This window comes from Salmo salar, chromosome ssa02 (genome assembly GCF_905237065.1).
Source record: "Salmo salar chromosome ssa02, Ssal_v3.1, whole genome shotgun sequence".
Taxonomy (NCBI): domain Eukaryota; kingdom Metazoa; phylum Chordata; class Actinopteri; order Salmoniformes; family Salmonidae; genus Salmo; species Salmo salar.
The window spans coordinates 31449077-31468164 of record NC_059443.1 but is presented as its reverse complement, the minus strand read 5'-3'; the positions used below and the strand labels follow the sequence as shown (position 1 = coordinate 31468164).

Sequence of the window (19088 nt, the reverse complement as noted above, 5' to 3'; positions counted from 1 at the left end):
TCAGAACACATGCATAAAGTCTACAGGGGGAAGTAGGCTAGGTAAAGTAAAGAAGAGGGAGGAAACAGATATAACTAGCTGGAGTCTGGAGATGATAACATCATGGGTAATGTTCAGTTTATTGTTAATATGGAACATTCAACCAACACAAAATGACTGCATGACAAGGATTTGCTGATATAGTACATCAGACGAGAAAGATGCAAGATCTCGGAGGTAGATAACCGATAATGCCATGCCATCCAGCAAAATATGTAATAAAGAGATTTTAGTCATTTCAGGTGTTTACCATGCTACCTTCAATCTTCATTCAACCTCCTGATCTACAGTACTGTATAGCTGATGACTTAGCGCAAACGGCGATCATTTTTGCTCAGCAGTTCATTATGCAATTAACACTTCTCTTTTACCATACTTTAAAGACCAATTGAGCATTTGAAGTCACTGAATCTCTTAGAATTGTCTCATTCGTCTGTTTGGGATGAGCCTAAAGCAGCGAACAAGATCTTATAATGCATTACTGACCCTCAAGTGTATCTTCTCACTGAAAACACTCAAACAAACACATGGAATGGAGATCCTTTAAACAGCTTAAGATACATCATTATGTTTTGTATAATTTCAGCCAGTAGTTTTGAAAGTACCCCGAAATACCCCGAAAATGTTGCACAATTGTGTACAATTGTATCCATTTTGTATGATATGATACCTCTTGCAAAATGTTTTTTTTTTATTCCCCTGCAATGCATATGATATGTTACGAATTCCAATTTGTACAATATGTTATGCATTTGTAAGTGCTTAGAGGGGCAGTGCAGTCAAAACGTGATTTCCCTCTTTTTTTTAAATTATATGTCTTCACTATGAGGTCAAAACAACACTGTTAGGTGGGAGGGAGTTTTTGGCCCACAGTATGACATCACAATCTGATTATTTTGCCCAATGACCAGTCAACTTTTATTTGCATATGTTTCACCCTACTTTGAAGGGGTAAGCGGGGTGGGCTCTAGTCTAAATTCTAGACGATCCTATCTGCCAATCAGGGCTGTGTATGTAAATATAATTTCGTTTGTATCAACACACCCATACGATCAGACTGAGCATTTCAATGGCAAAAGGAGGCTCAAGAAAATAAATAATAGCAAATATATTTGGAGTTATTTTCATGAAATAAACACACACGGTGATTTATTAGACATATAGTGATGATTTTAAAAATAAAATGAATAAGACTGCATGTGGGCTTTAAGATCCTGTTAAATCTCTTTATCTGAGGATGATAATATCTGGTGATAATACCTTCCACCTGTCCATGTTCTATTGTTGCCTGCTGTAACTGTGTCTGGGTGGGACCAGAAGCACTTTCCTCCATCAGGTGTAACTAGGGATGAAAAACTGCTGTAACTTTCCCAAAATTCCAAGGTTTTCTAGGAATCCTAGTTGAAGGATTCCCAGATTTCCTGCTCATTCCCTCCTGATTCCAGGAATCTTCCAACCCGGATTTCTGGAAAAAACACATTTTGGGAAAGTTACTGTAATTTTGCAACCCTAGGTGTAACTGTAATTTGAACACTCTGCCCTCTAGTGGGGATCAGTAGCAGGCGCGCACAGCCTTGATGATCAGGAACATGACACTGACGATGGTGAGGGCGGTGAAGAAGAAGAGGAGGCCACCGAACACAGAGTTGGCTATGGGCAGACGCACCAGCTTGGCCTCAGCAGGGATCATGTTGGATGTATGTAGCATGTAGCCCAGACTCCAGCCTATACTTGTGTTATGTACCTGGAGGGTACAGAGAGACAGTTTGAGGAGAGAGACAGACACTCACTTAAAACAGACTATTGACCACTAGCCCCTACACCTGCGAATAGGGGTTCCCAGACTTTTTCACTTGGGTCATTTTACCCCCGCGGCCCCCTGCCGACCCCTAGGGGGCACACCGCACAGTAGAGGATTGACAAGACAGTTTGAAGACAGACAGACTCGCTTAAAACAGACATGTGTTTCCCAAACTAGGGGTCTCCTGATTTGAAAATGGGGTCGCCAGTGAAACTAAACCGGGGTCGCTTGATTTATTGTGTCAGTAGCTTCCGGTAGCCGCTAGATGTGGTTGTAATAAACAGAGTGGTTTCTGTTTTCTGCCTACACATGTGGCTCTATCTTTTGAACTGTTTAAGCTATTTTAACTGTTTAACTGTTTTAACAAAATATTATGACCCCATCACTGAAAGATGAGACTCTTAGGAACACGTATGTGTCTGTTTCCCTCTACAATGTCCACAAGCCTCAATAGAACAGAGTGGACAAGACTAAATCATAGTGGGGGGGAAACAGAAGATCACAGAAGATCATACAACATTATTGCCTAATGATCTTCTGAACCTCCCAATACCTTACTGATGCAATTCAGCCACTTCAAACTATACTTTCTTCAGATTGAAGTTCTGTCAGACTGATTTGTAATAAACTGTCATAGCACCTATTTAAAAAGTTAATATTGGCCGTTGATTACATCACTTTGTTTGCATGATGGGGTGGCGAACATTTTATTGATATCAAAATGGGATCACTGTCACAGGTGTCGATGAAGGGGGACCAAAACGCAGCGGGTAAACTGCTCATCTTCTTTTATTATTATTTAAATAAAGTGAACACTTAAACAAAAATAACAAACCGACAATAAACAGTTCCGTAAGGCACACAGGCTATACAGAAAACAACCACCCACAAAAACACAGGAAAAACAAGCTGCCTAAGTATGGCTTCCAATCAGAGACAACGAAAGACACCTGCCTCTGATTGGAAGCCATACTTGGCCACACATAGAAAAAGAAACATAGAAATAGAAAACTAGAACCAAAAACCCCTAGAACCAAAAAACCCCAAAGCACACAAAACAAACAACCCCCTGCCACGCCCTGACCAACTACAATTACAAATGACCCCTTTTACTGGTCAGGACGTGACAATCACGGACCAGAAATGTTTGGGGACCCCTGCCTTACACCATAGCCCCTACACCAGGGGTGATCAAACTTTTGGGCTTCGTGGGCCAAAGTCTAACCTGAGTGATGGGCCGCAGGCTGAACAAATAGACATGATCTATTTAGAAAAATAAAAGGTAAACAATCGCTTTTTAGAGTATTTAAACAACAACTTTTCAGTAAGCAATCATAAAATCACACTAAAACATTAATTAAATTGTAGCCATATAACTTGACACCTAGCAACACATTCTTATTACCAGTATTAAAGATGAATGAAAAAATGTAACCGTTGTGGCACAGAAACGTTTCATAAGGCTCATAACTTGAAAATGGGAAAGGTGTAACAATTTGTATTTTCAGCAGGAAGTAACAGAAATGCATCAGAAAGGTATTGGAAACTTCAGGAAAATATCAGGCAGAAGCGCCATTTTGGGGGCCCTAATCGACATTTGGTTGGGAGGCCCACCCACCTCGTGTACAAAAATCTTTTGTCCCACCCCTCTTGGTAGTTCTTTTTTTTTTCAGTGTTAAAGTAAATTCTCTGCAATTCTACACATTTGCCATAGGTGTAGAGAAAATGTGGCAGTTTTAAAACAATGTTCATGCAATTCTACTCATGTTTCCATAGGACGTTGAGAAAATGTTGCAGTTTCAAAGGTAATGTCCTGCAATTCTACACATTTTGCCATGAGGTGTTTTTTGTTGTTGCAGTTTTAAAGCGAATTTCCTGCCGTTCTACACATTTTGCCATGACTTATGCCATGTGCATATGTTTTCTGAGTGACTAACAAAATCAATGGGGGCCCCCTAGAGGTCAGGGCTCCAGGGCACATGCCTTGTGTGCCCGGCCGTTAATTTGGTGATGATTACTAGTAGAACTGTAGACTGCTAATGCACTACCAAATTTCGAAATTGCACCTTGTGTATTCTACTTTTCTAACTCTGACTAAGCTTAAAAAATAATTCTGGCGGGTCAAACCAAACGTTGGCCCACGGGCCCCAGTTTAGTCTGCCCTGCCCTACACCCTAATCCTAATCTGCCCTGCCCGACACCCTAATCTTGGTTAACCCAAAACTAAATTCTTTGGTCAGCTTCTTGATTAAGTTCTGGGTCCCATACAAAGAGATGATAAAACAAGGACCGGAACGAGGAATTTCTGGGTGTCCCATTTTTTTGTTAGAAATTATGGCGATCCCAACCTACCCCAAATCTAATGATACAACCTTAAAATCGGTACATTTTGATTTTCACATAAACAAATAACCTTCAATTCATGAAATGTTCAGCTCTCTTATAAAAATGAAGAGAAGCAATAAACACATAGTTTTCAAATTATCTTTCTTAAAAAAACCTTTGTATATTGTCTAATAAAATAGTAAGTACTCTTAATTTTAAAAACATTTTAAATTTGGCAATCCCACCTTTGAATACCACTGTCTCCTACACCCTAGGGGACAGACAAGACAGTGAAAGGGGGATACCTACTCAGTTATCTAACTGAATGTATTCAACTGAAATGTGTCTTCCGCATTTAACCCAACCCCTCTGAATCAGAGGGGTGCAGGGGCCTGCCTTAATCAAAATTTGCGTCTTCAGCGCCCAGAGAACAGCACGTTAACTGCCTTGCTCAGGGGCAGAACGACAGATTTTTACCTTGTCAGGTCGGGGATTCGATCCAGCAACTTTCCGGTTACTGGCCCACGCTCTAACCACTAGGCTACCTGCCTCCTCTAACCACTAGGCTACCTGCTGGTTACTGGCCCAATGCTCTAACCACTAGGCTACCTGCCTCCTCTAACCACTATGCTACCTGTCTCTAACCACTAGGCTACCTGTCTCTAACCACTAGGCTACCTGCCTCCTCTAACCACTAGGCTACCTGCCTCCTCTAACCACTAGGCTACCTGCCTCCTCTAACCACTAGGCTACCTGCCGACCCTATAAAGACAGAGGTCCTCATAAATTAACCCCAGATGGTTCAACACAACTGACCTGTTCTCCTTATTTATATACCTACAGATCCCAATAGTCATGGAATGCATTGCCTCTGTTTATTTAGTTGAGGAAGCTTAATCCTATCTTTGCAAAATCTCAAATGCTTCACTGCCACACCTATAAACCCTTATCTCCATCATCCCAGCCTATGGGATGAACAAGATTTATGCGACGAACAGACTTAAAACAGATTATTGGGAAATTCCAAATTGCCGCCTAGCCCTTACATCCTAGGCACTACATTAGATCTGATAGGATTGGATGGATACAGTATAAAAATTAGGTCAATATCTTCATATTACCTTCTGATTGGCTAGGTGGAAATATCTCCTTACTATTTCCACCTATCCAATCCTCTCTGATCTATATGAGTGGCAGGAGAGTAGGGGCTAGTGGTCGATTTGGAGTTCAGAAATCCTGACCCTTTTCCCAATTCTGGCATCCTCTATCATATCTTTTTTGCTACAAGCTCTCACAGTCTCACATCAGAATTAGACCTTCATCCAACGTCAAATTTCGAAGTTATAGATGCTTATGCCCATCCCCCATCCCCGTCCACAACGCCCTAGCAAAACCTAAACCTAATTGAAGATAACAGCTCTCACTGTTGCCCCTAGTGGCCGGTTTCCACATCATCTCCCAACGTCATCAGACATGGATGGAAGTCGAATACTGACTTGTATCACTGGTGACCTGCCTTCTTTTTTAACATCAATAGTCTATTGGAAAAGGCTGAAAGACAACAATGAATAATGAACATTACAAGTTAGAAGAATGTTTGCCGTTTATAAATAATTGAGGAAAACTATGCCCCCCGGGGGGAAAATGACTCTAAAATCCATCTTTCCTTTCACTGAAGAAGTGACATCTTTCAACCCCTTTTGATGATGGGACAAAGGGCATCAATTTCTCCTGACACCCAAAACACAAAAGACAGAGAGACAGTAGCTCGCTTGTTTGTAAGAATGAAAAACAGAGAATCGTTATCTTGGGATCTTGGGGGACAAATCCCTCATTTTTCATAATGTCAAACAAGCTACTGTAACCAGTCTGTATTGTGCTTTGATTTTGAAAGAAAGACTTCATGTTACACTTCCTTGAGTCTAACAGACTGAAAGACTTCAGCTGGAAGTTCCAGTCTGGACTTCCATCACAAGTTCCATTTCCTGGGGGCATAGGAAACTATTCTAGCCGCTTCCTTGTCAAGATCTTGACCTCTGTTAATGATAGTATACCCACCATTTATATTGGTTTCTCTTTTTGCAGTACAGTATATGACCATAAAAACATTTGCTTCATTTGGAAGCATGTGTTTGGATCCTCCAAGGTACATGGCTGTATTCTGCCACACTTACCTGTTTTTGGAAGTCAATGTGTTTCCAGGTGTCTTTATTGAACTTGTAGCCATTTACAAGCAATGTCTGGACGTAATGTGCTGAATAGCAGTAGGACTTTCTGTATTTTTCAGCTATCCAGCCCTTTTTTAGCGTGAGCTAAAAAAGAAGGGGAAAAAAAACAACATTCCATTTGTCTATCCATTACATTTTCCATGTGTTGAGGCAATTTTCTAATAATTTCTTCTAATGATACATTTCTAATAATACATTGCAATAGCCTTGATAATTGTTGGACAGCACCCATGTCTTATAAAATATGTCTCTGTTGTCTGTGTGTAGTTCCATGTAAAACACCACCCAGGAAAGGTCCTCATAAATGAACCTCAGATGGTACAGTACAGTTGACCTGTTTTCCACTTTTCTATATACCTACAGATCCCAATAGTCATGGAATGCATGGCCACTCTTTCTCAGGTGGAGTAAGCTTACCCCCCATCATTAAATAGAACATCTATTTACTCATATTTTACTTCTATGCTTACCACTATTTTAGCTAATGTCAAGCTCTTCCCTTTCTCTGTCACAGCTATAAATGTGAAAATTGCTGTACAGATGTAGGATCTTAATTTGATCACTCTTTTGTTGCTGAGAAACTTGTAGTGTATTCTAGTTTTGACATTTCAGACTTGATTTGCCCTAACAAAAAAAGTATAAACCCCTACAAAAAAATACAATTAATTATAATCCACATAATAATTTGCATTTCCTGTTGCTGCAGGATTATTTTCCTGCTGTAGCACACTGGCTCAAATTAAGATCCTACATCAGTAGCTGCCAGTGTAAAAGGACTCCCAGTGGTCCAGTCCATGGAGCAGAGTGACCACTACCACCACCAACAACAAAAACCACAACAACAACATGGACTCACGGTGGGCCAGTCCCAGGAGCAGAATTCCCAGGTAGAGGAGTTCCACTGGTTCAGTTGTGAAATGCCTTTCAGCCCAACAGCCTGAGCAGTGTAGAAGAAGCCTGCATAGGCCTGAGGGACGGAACACACGTTAGGAGCTCAGACAGACACAATATTTATTGGATAACTGCAAAATATGCCCTATATATACAATATGTCTGTCTGTCTGTATGCGTGTATACGTGTACCAGAAAGTCCCCGGGTCCCACGGATGGTTGGTAGACTCCGTCAAAGGAACAGTTCTTCGTGCAGGTCAGGTCAAATATGGATTGCACCACATCCCTACAGGCTCCGTTGTCTGATGACCCCTTCAGGGTGATCATCTGCTTGGGGTCGTAGTTGGCAGGCGTTTTTATGCACTTAGTCCCAAAGATGGACTCAGCCGACACGGTCATGTTGTAACCAAGATTGAAGCAGGGGTTGGTCACATGTGTAGCATTCTCAGAGTTCTGATCAGTGAGACAAAGAGAGTACAGTAAAAGTATTTACAGTATGTCACTTTAACATTCATGAAGAAGGAATCCAAAGGATCAATAGCTGAGCTTGAACCTCTTTTCTACTGTAGTAATTACAGCGTTACTAGGCTACACAGGTATAAGAACAACTATAAGTAAAGTGGGACCACTATTTACATTGTTGTCTCCTCAAAATGGCTGTCTTCAGTTGTGCATGCATTATCTACCATCCTAGCAAAACAAAACTTTTCGACCAAGCTTGCAAAGCAAACCATATAGAAATGGACAGATCAATACGGTTAATACCATAATGCACTTTGCCTCATCTCCGAGAGACAGTAAAGTGTCAAGGTAATGAGGTGTCGACAGATTTCTTAGGATGTGGTAATTAGATATTAATGGGTGTTGTGGACTTAGCCAGAAGGTTGCATTAATTACACAAAAAACAGCACTTAGCTAAGTATAAAAGCATCATCATCATCATCATCATGTTGACAATGCTGCCAGGAATGAATGTGAGGGATGAGATCATAACAGATTCTGGGTTCAAATAGTATTTATTTTCTTTCAACTTCTTTCAATAGTCCCAAACCTCCAAACCCAGTCCATTTAGCACTCCAGGCTTGACCAATCAGGTATTTGGAAGAAAACAAATACTATTTGAAGTAAACCCAAATTTCCTTTACACAGTACCTTCACTAAAGCAGCAAGAACTCTCTTCTCTGCCTCGTTCTTCCCATAACACAAGAAGCTGTGAGTGTAGATGTTGTATTCGTAGCCATAGAGGGTGACCCGCATGATGTCTGTTCCCCGGGCGTTGGGATCTGGGAGGGTGAACGCTATCTGGGTGGACGCCCCTCCCAGATCCATGGAACCCACCATCTTCCCTCCGGCAGGCCGCACCCACATATTCCATATGTTTCTCTGCAAACCAGAGGATAGATTGATGTTTTCGAATCAATTATGATCTTTATGAAACACACTGATAAGAACTGTACTGTATTGTGATAAATTCATTCTGATAAAAACCCTACACTGCTAGAATAAATCTTGAAGGGTTCAATGGCTCGCTTCATACATGGCCCTCAAAAAGGTTCAATATAGAGCCGCAAAACAATCTTATTTTAAGCATTGTAGAAGCTAAGGAACTTGTCTGTCGGCCCTGCATTGAAGACCAAAGTTGGTCAAATTCTTGTTTGATCAATCAAAAAATATACCAGTTCCCTTGAAGGACAGAAAATGACAGCTGCACCATACAGGGTGCAAAATAGTTGGGAAGAGATGTTTGATGTGCTGATTCCATAGCACATGGTTTATTAACTGGTATACAAAACAACGCCGGATTCAAAACTTTGAGTTTTTCAATTTAAATGATTATAGAAAATCCTTGCAACCAATAGAATGCATTGGGGATACAACCATCCCAGCTCTGCAGATTTTGCTGCAAAGAGACAGATTCATTAGGTCACTTGTTTTGGTACTGCACATATGTAGCTTGGCTGAAATGGCTGAAAAATCACAACATTTACCTAAAGCTAACTCTGCTAAAAGCACTGCTGGGTGACATGAAAAGCCACGGTCATTCGATCAATAATATGATAGAACTATTCTTTTTTTAAATCATCTTTCATTTACAATCTGTAGAAACTGAGAATAGTAAGGTTCAGAACTTTTGTGAAGCATCACAGCACAGTTAAAGAATATATGGCAAATAGAAATCAAAACTGGATGGTTTTCAGAAATAAATGAGAGGGGTTGAGGGTAGCTGAAGGGTAAAAAATTTATAAAATAAAAGGTAACTGATGTAAACTGTACCGTGTCCATAAAATGTATATGGTTTAAATAAGCTGGAAGTAGAACCCTAAGTATTGTTGTCCATTAGTTAACTTCAATTATGGGAGGGGTGGTAGGGTTATGGTCAAATCATTAAGAAGGAAAATATATTTAAAAAATAAGAAAAAAATGTGGGGGATTGGAAATAATTGTCTGCATCATTTCCAATCCCCCCCATATATTTATTTCTTATTTTTTTAAATATATTTTCCTTCAAAACCATCCAGTTTTGATTTCTACTTTCCATATAATTATAACACTGATATAAACCACAATCTATCTGCAATATTAAAGCTGATCTACCCCCTACATTTATATATACTGTATAAACATTGATTTTGTGTTCAAATTTCCATGATTTTTTAATATTTTTTTTATCCCCATTAGCTGTTGCTGAAGCAGCAGTTACTCTTCCTGGGATCCACACAAAACATGACATAATACAGAACATCAATAGACAAGAACAGCTCAAGGTCAGAACTACACACATTTTAAATAAGAACAATAGAACCAAAAATAGTTCCTACATACACTTACACACATTACTGACAGTTACCCACACATCAGTACATATACATATGCCTAAGAGTTATTTAGGTAATTCTAAAGTTATTGTAAAGGTTTTGAAGTTAATGTAAAATGGTAATGTACCTCCAGGAAGTTTCCCATCAGGTAGTTGACGGTGATCCAGCCATACAGCCCCTCCTCATCCCCTGACATGATGGAGGCGTTTTGGAAGTTAAACGGCAGAGATTGGAGGTAGTTCTGCAGGTTCCTTAAGATCTCATTGGATTTTGTTTCATTCTGTGAACTTGTAATCAAGAGAGAGATAGGTTTTGATCTTGTATATTATCTACAGTCCAGATGAGAATTTAGAGATCAATAATAGGCCTATAGAAGGTTGATTAAATATGGTGTAAAACCTATTAGTATTCTGTGTGTGGGATCAGTATGTGTGTGCATGTGTGCGCATGCACACTTCTACTTCTGTATCTACCATGGATCCATTCCCAGAAGTGCAACAACAGAGATAGGTCAGCCAGATAGACTATAAAGGACTCCATACCTAGAAGACTGGTGAGGTACGCTCACACTGGAGGAAGACAAAACCACAACTCACTGTAGCAGTCTCATCCCAGCAGTTGCCCCAAGGTAGAGGACGGTTGAATTGTGTTGGTCTGCGGGGACGATTTTTGTGATGTTGTTCATACATTCTCTGATCGACGCCCAGGACTGTTGGTCCTGTGCATTGTCAACTAACATATCCGAGATACCAGGGCCTAGGGAATCAAATCAGACTGAGCTCAGAGTCATACAATACTTATTATCTAAGTCACAAGCAAATGATGCACTAGATAGCTAGCAAGTCTGCATCACTATACAACACTGGATTAAATGTTTAGTGCTTTTAAACCAGGTGCTTAAAGGGCAACTCCACCACTTTTCAACCTCATTTTCATTATCTCCAGCACAAGACCAGTTTCAACATTTGTGAAAGCAGTACATGTTTTGTAGAAAAAAATATAAGGTTAAAAAGTTCTACCCGATGACATCATCAAAAGTGAAAAACTGTTATTTTCAAACACTATGAGGTTCGCAGTGACGTGGGAGCAAGAAAAGACCCTCCCTTGGTCTAGAAACTTAGGTTGCTGTTTTTTTTACTTTTAATCCTACCTTATGATGTCACAGAGAAGCGTTCTTTTAGGACCTTTCTTCTTACCTTTTTAACCACATATCATAGAAACACACTTTTTTCACATATTAAGACACTTGTTGGTGCTGGAGATGATGAATATGAGGTTGGAAAGTGGCGAAATTGCCCTTCAACATAGTATATAAAAGGAGTATGACATACAGTACTGAAAGGTTGTATGATGATAAGTGCATTTCACATGCAAGTCCTTTTCCAAAAAGTAATGTATTATGGCATCTTCATAAAAAAGATGAGTACAGGGGCATCCCGAGTGGCGCAGCTGTCTATGGCACTGCATCACAGTGCCAGAGGTGTCACTACAGACCTGGGTTTGATCCCAGGCTGTGTCACAACTGGCCTTGATCGGGAGTCCCATAAGGCGGCGCGCAATTGGCCCAGCGTCGTCCAGGTTAGGGGAGAGTTTGGCTGGGGGGGGCTTTACTTGTCTCATCGCGCTCTGGCAGGCCGGGCGCCTGCAGGCTGACCTTGGTCATTAGTTGTACAGTGTTTCCTGCAGCTGGCTTCCGGGTTAAGCGGGCAGGTGTTAAGAAGCGCGGTTTGGCGGGTCATGTTTCAGAGGATGCATGACTCAACCTTTGCCTCCCGAGCCCATTGGGGAGTAGCAGCGATAAGACAAGATCAAAATTGGGGAGAAAAGGGGGTAAAATACAAGAAATAAAATATGACGACAAGATTGTGACCTGTGTGAGAATGTGTCGGGTTCATCACACTACGATGCAGACTCAACAGTGACACATTATGAACATACAGACTCCGTTTTAAATGTAAATTATTATACAGCATTCTTGCCATCAGCATAATGTTAGACAGTATACAGTATATGAGGCATACAACCATCTCAGCTCTGCAGATTTAGCTGCAGAAGAGATATAATCATTAGATAATTTATTCTGGTTCTGCCCCCATGTAGCTTGTTGTGGTCACAGGTTCAGGAGAGGCTGAAAAATCACAACATTCATCTAAATTAACCCTACAAATTGCACCATTGGACGATTTGGAAAGCAAAAGTCAATATATCAGCAATATAATAATACTCTCAGCAAATATATTCATCTTTAACTTACAATTTGTGGATACTATGCGATTGGAAAGGTTCAGAATTGATGTAAGACATTGAAATCAAGAGAGGGTGGTGTACGGAGATAGGTGGGATGGGCTGAAAGTAGCTGAGGGGTGGGATTAAAAGCTGATGCTCTATAATAGTTAGGACCGAAAACACTATCATGTACACCGGATATGTCTCAGTTCTATGTATCCACATTTAATGTGTTTATCCCAAACATATATTTCTGTTTTTGTAATACTGTGCATATACGTAAAATTTCTATTTCACAAAATAGCTGTGAAAATAAAGTTTCTTTAGTCCTCTGAAGAGGGTTGGGCCAATAAAATAAAAAACATGCAGACTCACCAGCGACCATGCATCTAAGTGTCTGGCTCACCACTCCAGTGTTATTTTGCTTCTCGGCTGGCCATTGATACAGATACATAGTAGAGCGGGAGGAGCCTGAGTCGATTACTATGCCATACTGCATGCAGAGGAGAGCAGGAAAATCACATTACATATCCAAGATGCTAGTTCATATACAGATGTTTTGTCTTAATTTGATCACTTTGTTATTGCAGATGAGCCTTGGGATTAATTCACTGAAAACCCGCAGTTCTCTTTCTCTCTCGCTCGCTCAAACACTAAAGAACCAGACAGAATAAATGTCCTTAGGTCCTACTGCTGCGACATTCATATGTGCAAAAATGTCTCTGAAATGCAGCCATACACAACCTTTGTTTTACATAGCTCAATAACACAAGATAGATATTGGTCTCTACTATGATATAAGTGTATCTGAAATGCAACCATAGGCTACACCTAAATTATAGCCTACTCTAGCCTATCAAAACCAATTTTCCGTTAAAAATGATCAGTTTTTCTTTTTTTGAATTATCAAATCCTCCTGCTGCAGGATTATTTCACTCATACAACGAAACAGGTCAAAGTCAATTGATACAGCTATAGTGGATCTGAACCTAAGGAGTGAAAAAAATACTCTTTATTGCTGTCCAAGAGTAGGAGGATTCTATTAGAGATCAAGAAATGATGCAGTGGCACGCACATAATCGTTGTATAATGAAAGGCAATCATGTATGTTATGGTAAACAACCACTATCCCCTAAAGTACAGTCCATCAAATACCTCATCATTATCACACAATTATTGCACTACATTCCTGATTGGCTAGAAGCATAATGATTGCACTCCATTATGGTGTGATTATTACTTCCATAAAGCTGAGAACAGGGACAGAACGTAAATATACTGCTCAAAAAAATAAAGGGAACACTTAAACAACACATCCTAGATCTGAATGAAATAAATAATCTTATTAAATACTTTTTTCTTTACATAGTTGAATGTGCTGACAACAAAAATCACACAAAAATAATCAATGGAAATCCAATTTATCAACCCATGGAGGTCTTGATTTGGAGTCACACTCAAAATGAAAGTGGAAAACCACACTACAGGCTGATCCAACTTTGATGTAATGTCCTTAAAACAAGTCAAAATGAGGCTCAGTAGTGTGTGTGGCCTCCACATGCCTGTATGACCTCCCTACAATGCCTGGGCATGCTCCTGATGAGGTGGCGATGGTCTCCTGAGGGATCTCCTCCCAGACCTGGACTAAAGCATCCGCCAACTCCTGGACAGTCTGTGGTGCAACGTGGCGTTGGTGGATGGAGCGAGACATGATGTCCCAGATGTGCTCAATTGGATTCAGGTCTGGGGAACGGGCGGGCCAGTCCATAGCATCAATGCCTTCCTCTTGCAGGAACTGCTGACACACTCCAGCCACATGAGGTCTAGCATTGTCTTGCATTAGGAGGAACCCAGGGCCAACCGCACCAGCATATGGTCTCACAAGGGGTCTGAGGATCTCATCTCGGTACCTAATGGCAGTTAGGCTACCTCTGGCGAGCACATGGAGGGCTGTGCGGCCCCCCAAAGAAATGCCACCCCACACCATGACTGACCCACCGCCAAACCGGTCATGCTGGAGGATGTTGCAGGCAGCAGAACGTTCTCCACGGCATCTCCAGACTCTGTCACGTCTGTCACGTGCTCAGTGTGAACCTGCTTTCATCTCTGAAGAGCACAGGGCGCCAGTGGCAAATTTCCCAATCTTGGTGTTCTCTGGCAAATGCCAAACGTCCTGCACGGTGTTGGGCTGTAAGCACAACCCCCACCTGTGGACGTCAGGCCCTCATACCACCCTCATGGAGTCTGTTTCTGACCGTTTGAGCAGACACATGCACATTTGTGGCCTGCTGGAGGTCATTTTGCAGGGCTCTGGCAGTGCTTCTCCTGCTCCTCCTTGCACAAAGGCGGAGGTAGCGGTCCTGCTGCTGGGTTGTTGCCCTCCTACGACCTCTTCCACGTCTCCTGATGTACTGGCCTGTCTCCTGGTAGCGCCTCCATGCTCTGGACACTACGCTGACAGACACAGCAAACCTTCTTGCCACAGCTCGCATTGATGTGCCATCCTAGATGAGCTGCACTACCTGAGCCACTTGTGTGGGTTGTAGACTCCGTCTCATGCTACCACTAGAGTGAAAGCACCGCCAGCATTCAAAAGTGACCAAAACATCAGCCAGGAAGCATAGGAACTGAGAAGTGGTCTGTGGTCCCCACCTGCAGAACCACTCCTTTATTGGGGGTGTCTTGCTAATTGCCTATAATTTTGTCTATTCCATTTGCACAACAGCATGTGAAATGTATTGTCAATCAGTGTTGCTTCCTAAGTGGACAGTTTGATTTCACAGAAGTGTGATTGACTTGGAGTTACATTGTGTTGTTTAAGTGTTCCCTTTATTTTTTGTGTGTATGTACTGACATGTACTGATAGTTGCAAACACATGCCCACACTACATGTTATTGTTTTTAAATGTATTAAATGTTATGTGTCAGGCCCCAGTAAGACTAGCTGTTGCCATTGGTGTTGGCTAATGGGGATCTTAATACAATTTAAAAAGGCAGCAATAATACCCATTCCAGACCCAGGCCTGGATTCAAACAGGCCAAGTATTTGCTATCTTTGAGTGTTTGTTTGAGCCTGCCCTGGAGTGCTAGACGGGCAGGGTTTGCACTTTTGTAGACTACTTCCATTAGTACCATTCCATTGCGTCAAGCAAGATTAAATAAAGCACAGCTACATTTTTTGGAAAGAAAACAAATACTATTTGAACCAACCTCAGAGTCTCAGTTCCTGCAGAGTTGAAGTTAGTTTTCCCTTCTCTTATATAACCTGGTGTGCTGACTAAAAGGTGATTGGTTTTTATTTCACAGAGTTATTAAATGTTAATCATCTTTTGATTAATAAGAAATCATGTATTAATCCTGTTACCCAAAGCTGTATCAAGTCAGCTAGGCAAGAGTCCCTTTGTCCTTCCTTTTGAGTGTGTCCCACTCGCAGAAAATGTTTCCCCAACACCAACCTGCCATGAATACAAACTCCCCTGGTCTTTACAATGCCATCTATGCTAACTGCCCCCATTCACTGTAGTTTGGCCTGACTCCTAAACAGGCTGTAGAGACCCAGTCTGATCTGTCACCTTCTGTTTGTGATGATTGTCTTGATGTCTGGGTAAATACTAGGTAATTCATTTAAATTTTAGTCATTTAGCAAATGCTTTACACTGTCAATACAGCTATTTGAGCAGAGAAGGATCAGGAATGTGGTTGTTGTTTTTACCTTCAGACGTGACTCAAAGACACGCTTATGACCCTGGATCACGGACATAGTAATGATGGCAGCCAGACTAGCCAGGAGAAAGAAGAAAGCTAGATATGTCCAAAACTTGCGTGCCATTTCCTGTAGGGCAGAGGACAGTATGTTTTAGCCGTTGACGTTTGACATTTATCATGTTGTCCAGGCCTTACACAGACTGAACAAACCCCAATGCAATAAGCAGGGATGCTGAACCCTGTTCCTGGAGCGCTACCATCCTGTAGGTTTCGGCACCAACCCTATAATCTAGCACACCTGATTCTAATAATAAGCTGGTTGATAAGCTAAATACACTGTCTGTTTTTTGTTTTGTTTGTTTTTTTGAGAACGTTATGACACAGTAATTACATGCTTGCAACTGCCGATAAATACAGCAATTATATCACCAGTATCTCTTTCTTCTGTGTGTCAGTGTCATCACCTATTGTTTGTGTCCCAAATGGCACCCTATTCCCTACATAGTGCACTACTTTTGACAAGAGCCCTATAGGCCCTGATCAAAATGAGTGCACTATACAGGGAGTAGGATGCCATTTGGGACATGGGCGCTGTGTCATCAGCTACAGGACTGTCAGTGGTCTAGTTTAGCCATAAAGTGACTGTTTCTGTCACAAACACACTGGTCACAGTTGTCATTTGTGAGATGAAAGACTCTGTGGGAGCTATTTCCAGAGCTGAAGCCTTTCACAGACTCAGAGGTAATCCAATGTTTTTCACACCTTGTAAGGGATGCTTTATAATGTTAAATTAACAACAAGGCTGTTGTTCTTTCTTACAAGGATACTGTAGGCCCCTCAAACTCAACTCTGGACCTCGAAACTAGTTCCACTGTATTTTGTCATTGTTCCCTACTGATTTACACCAGGTGCTTGCAATTCATTATCAGGTAGAACAGAAAACCACCAGGCTCCGGAACTCGTAGGGTAAGAGTTGAGTACCCCTGCTGTAGACCTTTTCTAATTGCATAGCAATCTGATATGTAATGTAGTGCAGTGGTAATATTGTCCCCCAAAAACACTCAACTCTTAAGTTTTTGCCTGCTGAAAGACATGAAGTTTCATACAAGGTTACAGTCCTAACCTCTTACCTTTTAATTCAGACCATCTTGGTAACCACTGGTGTAACTGCATCCTTATGTCAAGGATGACTACAAAGTAGCCAACAACAAATATATTATTTTACTTCCTCAAACACCATATGGAGTATACACAAAATCGAGGTCACAAAGCATTAGGCCTACCTGCTTGGAAAGAGCTTACATAATCACTGATTTGAATGAATTAAGATACAGAAGACATATTATTGTTTCGGTCACTTTATCTTCTTACATAGAGATAAGAATACACACCACCCTGGACTTTATAATGCCATCTATGCTAACTGCCCCCATCCACTTAAGATTGGCCTGATTCTTAAACAGGCTGTAAAGACCCAGGGCTCTATTCAATCCGTATCACCATTGTTCAGCGTTACAGCGTGAATGAAATGTAAAGGCAATGTTCCAACATTAGCAGAGACTGCATTCACGGTAAACGCTGCATATGTCTTCTGTCTCTGAAATTACCGTTACATTTCTATTGCGCAATCTGCAACCCTTCAGGGAACCAGACTGAATAGAGCACCCAGTCTGATCTGTCCCCTTCTGTTTGTTATGATAGTTTTGATGTCTGGGTAAATAAAAGGTAATACAGTGTCAATACAAAATCAAGCACACAAAGCAAATACCTGCTTTGAAAGAGCTTACATAATCACTGATTTGAATGAATTAAGATACAGAACACGTTATTGTTTCATTCACTTCATCTTCTTACATGGAAATAATACAAACCACAGTGTATTAACTGTCCTGCACATTCTTACATGGAGAAATGTGTATACTGAAGCAGAATGCATATCGAATTCAGCAGGTTAACTAACCAATAATCTTTCATCGGGAACAGTGAGAATGCATTATACCGCTGCTTTCTATGTATCATGTTGCCTTTAGTGTCTGAGGGTGAGATGTTGACCTACCCCAACCTATTGGCACTGTGCCCCAAGCACCTTACTACTCTCTGTCTCTACTGAGCAGTTTCCACCCTAAGGCAAGACACAATCTCAGCTATGTTTTTATTCACATGACTTGCTACGGTTAAAGAGTTCCATGAGAACATGCACACCAAGACAATGTTTCTTGCTGTGGTGCTGGGAATAAGACAAAACCTGTCCTTCTGTGCCAATTTACCTAGTTAAACATGCATGTTCATTTCGTTAATCTCTTAAAGTTCAACATTTGCTTAATTAACACAGTATGGTTTGAAGGTGTATTCCTTCAAAGGACAATACAAAATTGGAATAAAGCGTATTGCTATTATTAATTGATCGTTATTACATTACCTTCACTGCATTACTCAAATGAACTGCAATACACCAAAAAACGGATAGAAAAATAATAGACTTAAATATGAAAGGTCAGAGTAGTCTCACACAGCATCTTACCCTGCAGATAACAATACATCCCCCCTTTTTCTCAATGAATGAGTAGATCTGTTAACTTACCTCAGAGTGAGTGTGGACCTTCCTTCGTCAGTTGGAAGCAGCAGAGCATAAGTAAGTGTTCTGAAGAAAACAGCTCCTCATTCCTCATTGATCAGCCTAACAGGCCAGGAGACTTGTACTCCAAGAAGGAGGGGCCTCAATCACAGGCCAGCAACACCCAACAGAGGCCCTTCCCATCTGAGAAGACCAATATCAAGAAAGCGGTGGGATGTTTGTTTAATTTATATTAGGAGAAATAGACAATAGAGTTAAATAAAGGCTGTTGTCTGAAAGATTAACTAGGTAAGTCACTGAGAACACATTCTCTTTTGCAATAACGACCAGAGTTAAATATTTACGGTAGATCACTCTCATACAATGACTGCAATTGGGTGTGAGGTATTGATTGATTGTTTCATTTATTGATTGATTGTTTAAACACATGGCAGAGTTCTACGGAAAGCCCAGTGAAGAAAACAACGCATGGAACATTAGTT

General features: G+C 40.9%; 1 protein-coding gene across 1 annotated transcript; it reads right to left on the bottom strand.

Moving 5' to 3' along the window:
- Positions 1-90: 90 nt before the first annotated feature.
- LOC106579923 (ectonucleoside triphosphate diphosphohydrolase 3) lies at positions 91-18780 on the bottom strand. The gene is made up of 10 exons (XM_014160327.2): positions 18613-18780; positions 16039-16158; positions 12702-12819; positions 10697-10856; positions 10228-10387; positions 8437-8667; positions 7477-7737; positions 7250-7360; positions 6340-6477; positions 91-1783 (listed from the first exon to the last, which is right to left on the bottom strand). Exons 2-10 carry the CDS (start codon positions 16153-16155, stop codon positions 1592-1594), a joined length of 1488 nt encoding a protein of 495 aa, XP_014015802.1. The 5' UTR covers positions 16156-16158; positions 18613-18780; the 3' UTR covers positions 91-1591.
- Positions 18781-19088: the final 308 nt, after the last annotated feature.

What these genes read in the sequence shown, in the direction of transcription:
- LOC106579923 (XM_014160327.2), bottom strand. Translation starts at nt 16,155, where the DNA reads ATGGCACGCAAGTTTTGGACATATCTAGCTTTCTTCTTTCTCCTGGCT. An exon ending in TCTTTGAGTCACGTCTGAAG is followed by an intron (nt 12,820 to 16,038) that starts GTAAAAACAACA and finishes CTCTGCATGCAG; the next exon opens with TATGGCATAGTAATCGACTC. An exon ending in GCTGGGATGAGACTGCTACA is followed by an intron (nt 10,388 to 10,696) that starts GTGAGTTGTGGT and finishes CTTGATTACAAG; the next exon opens with TTCACAGAATGAAACAAAAT.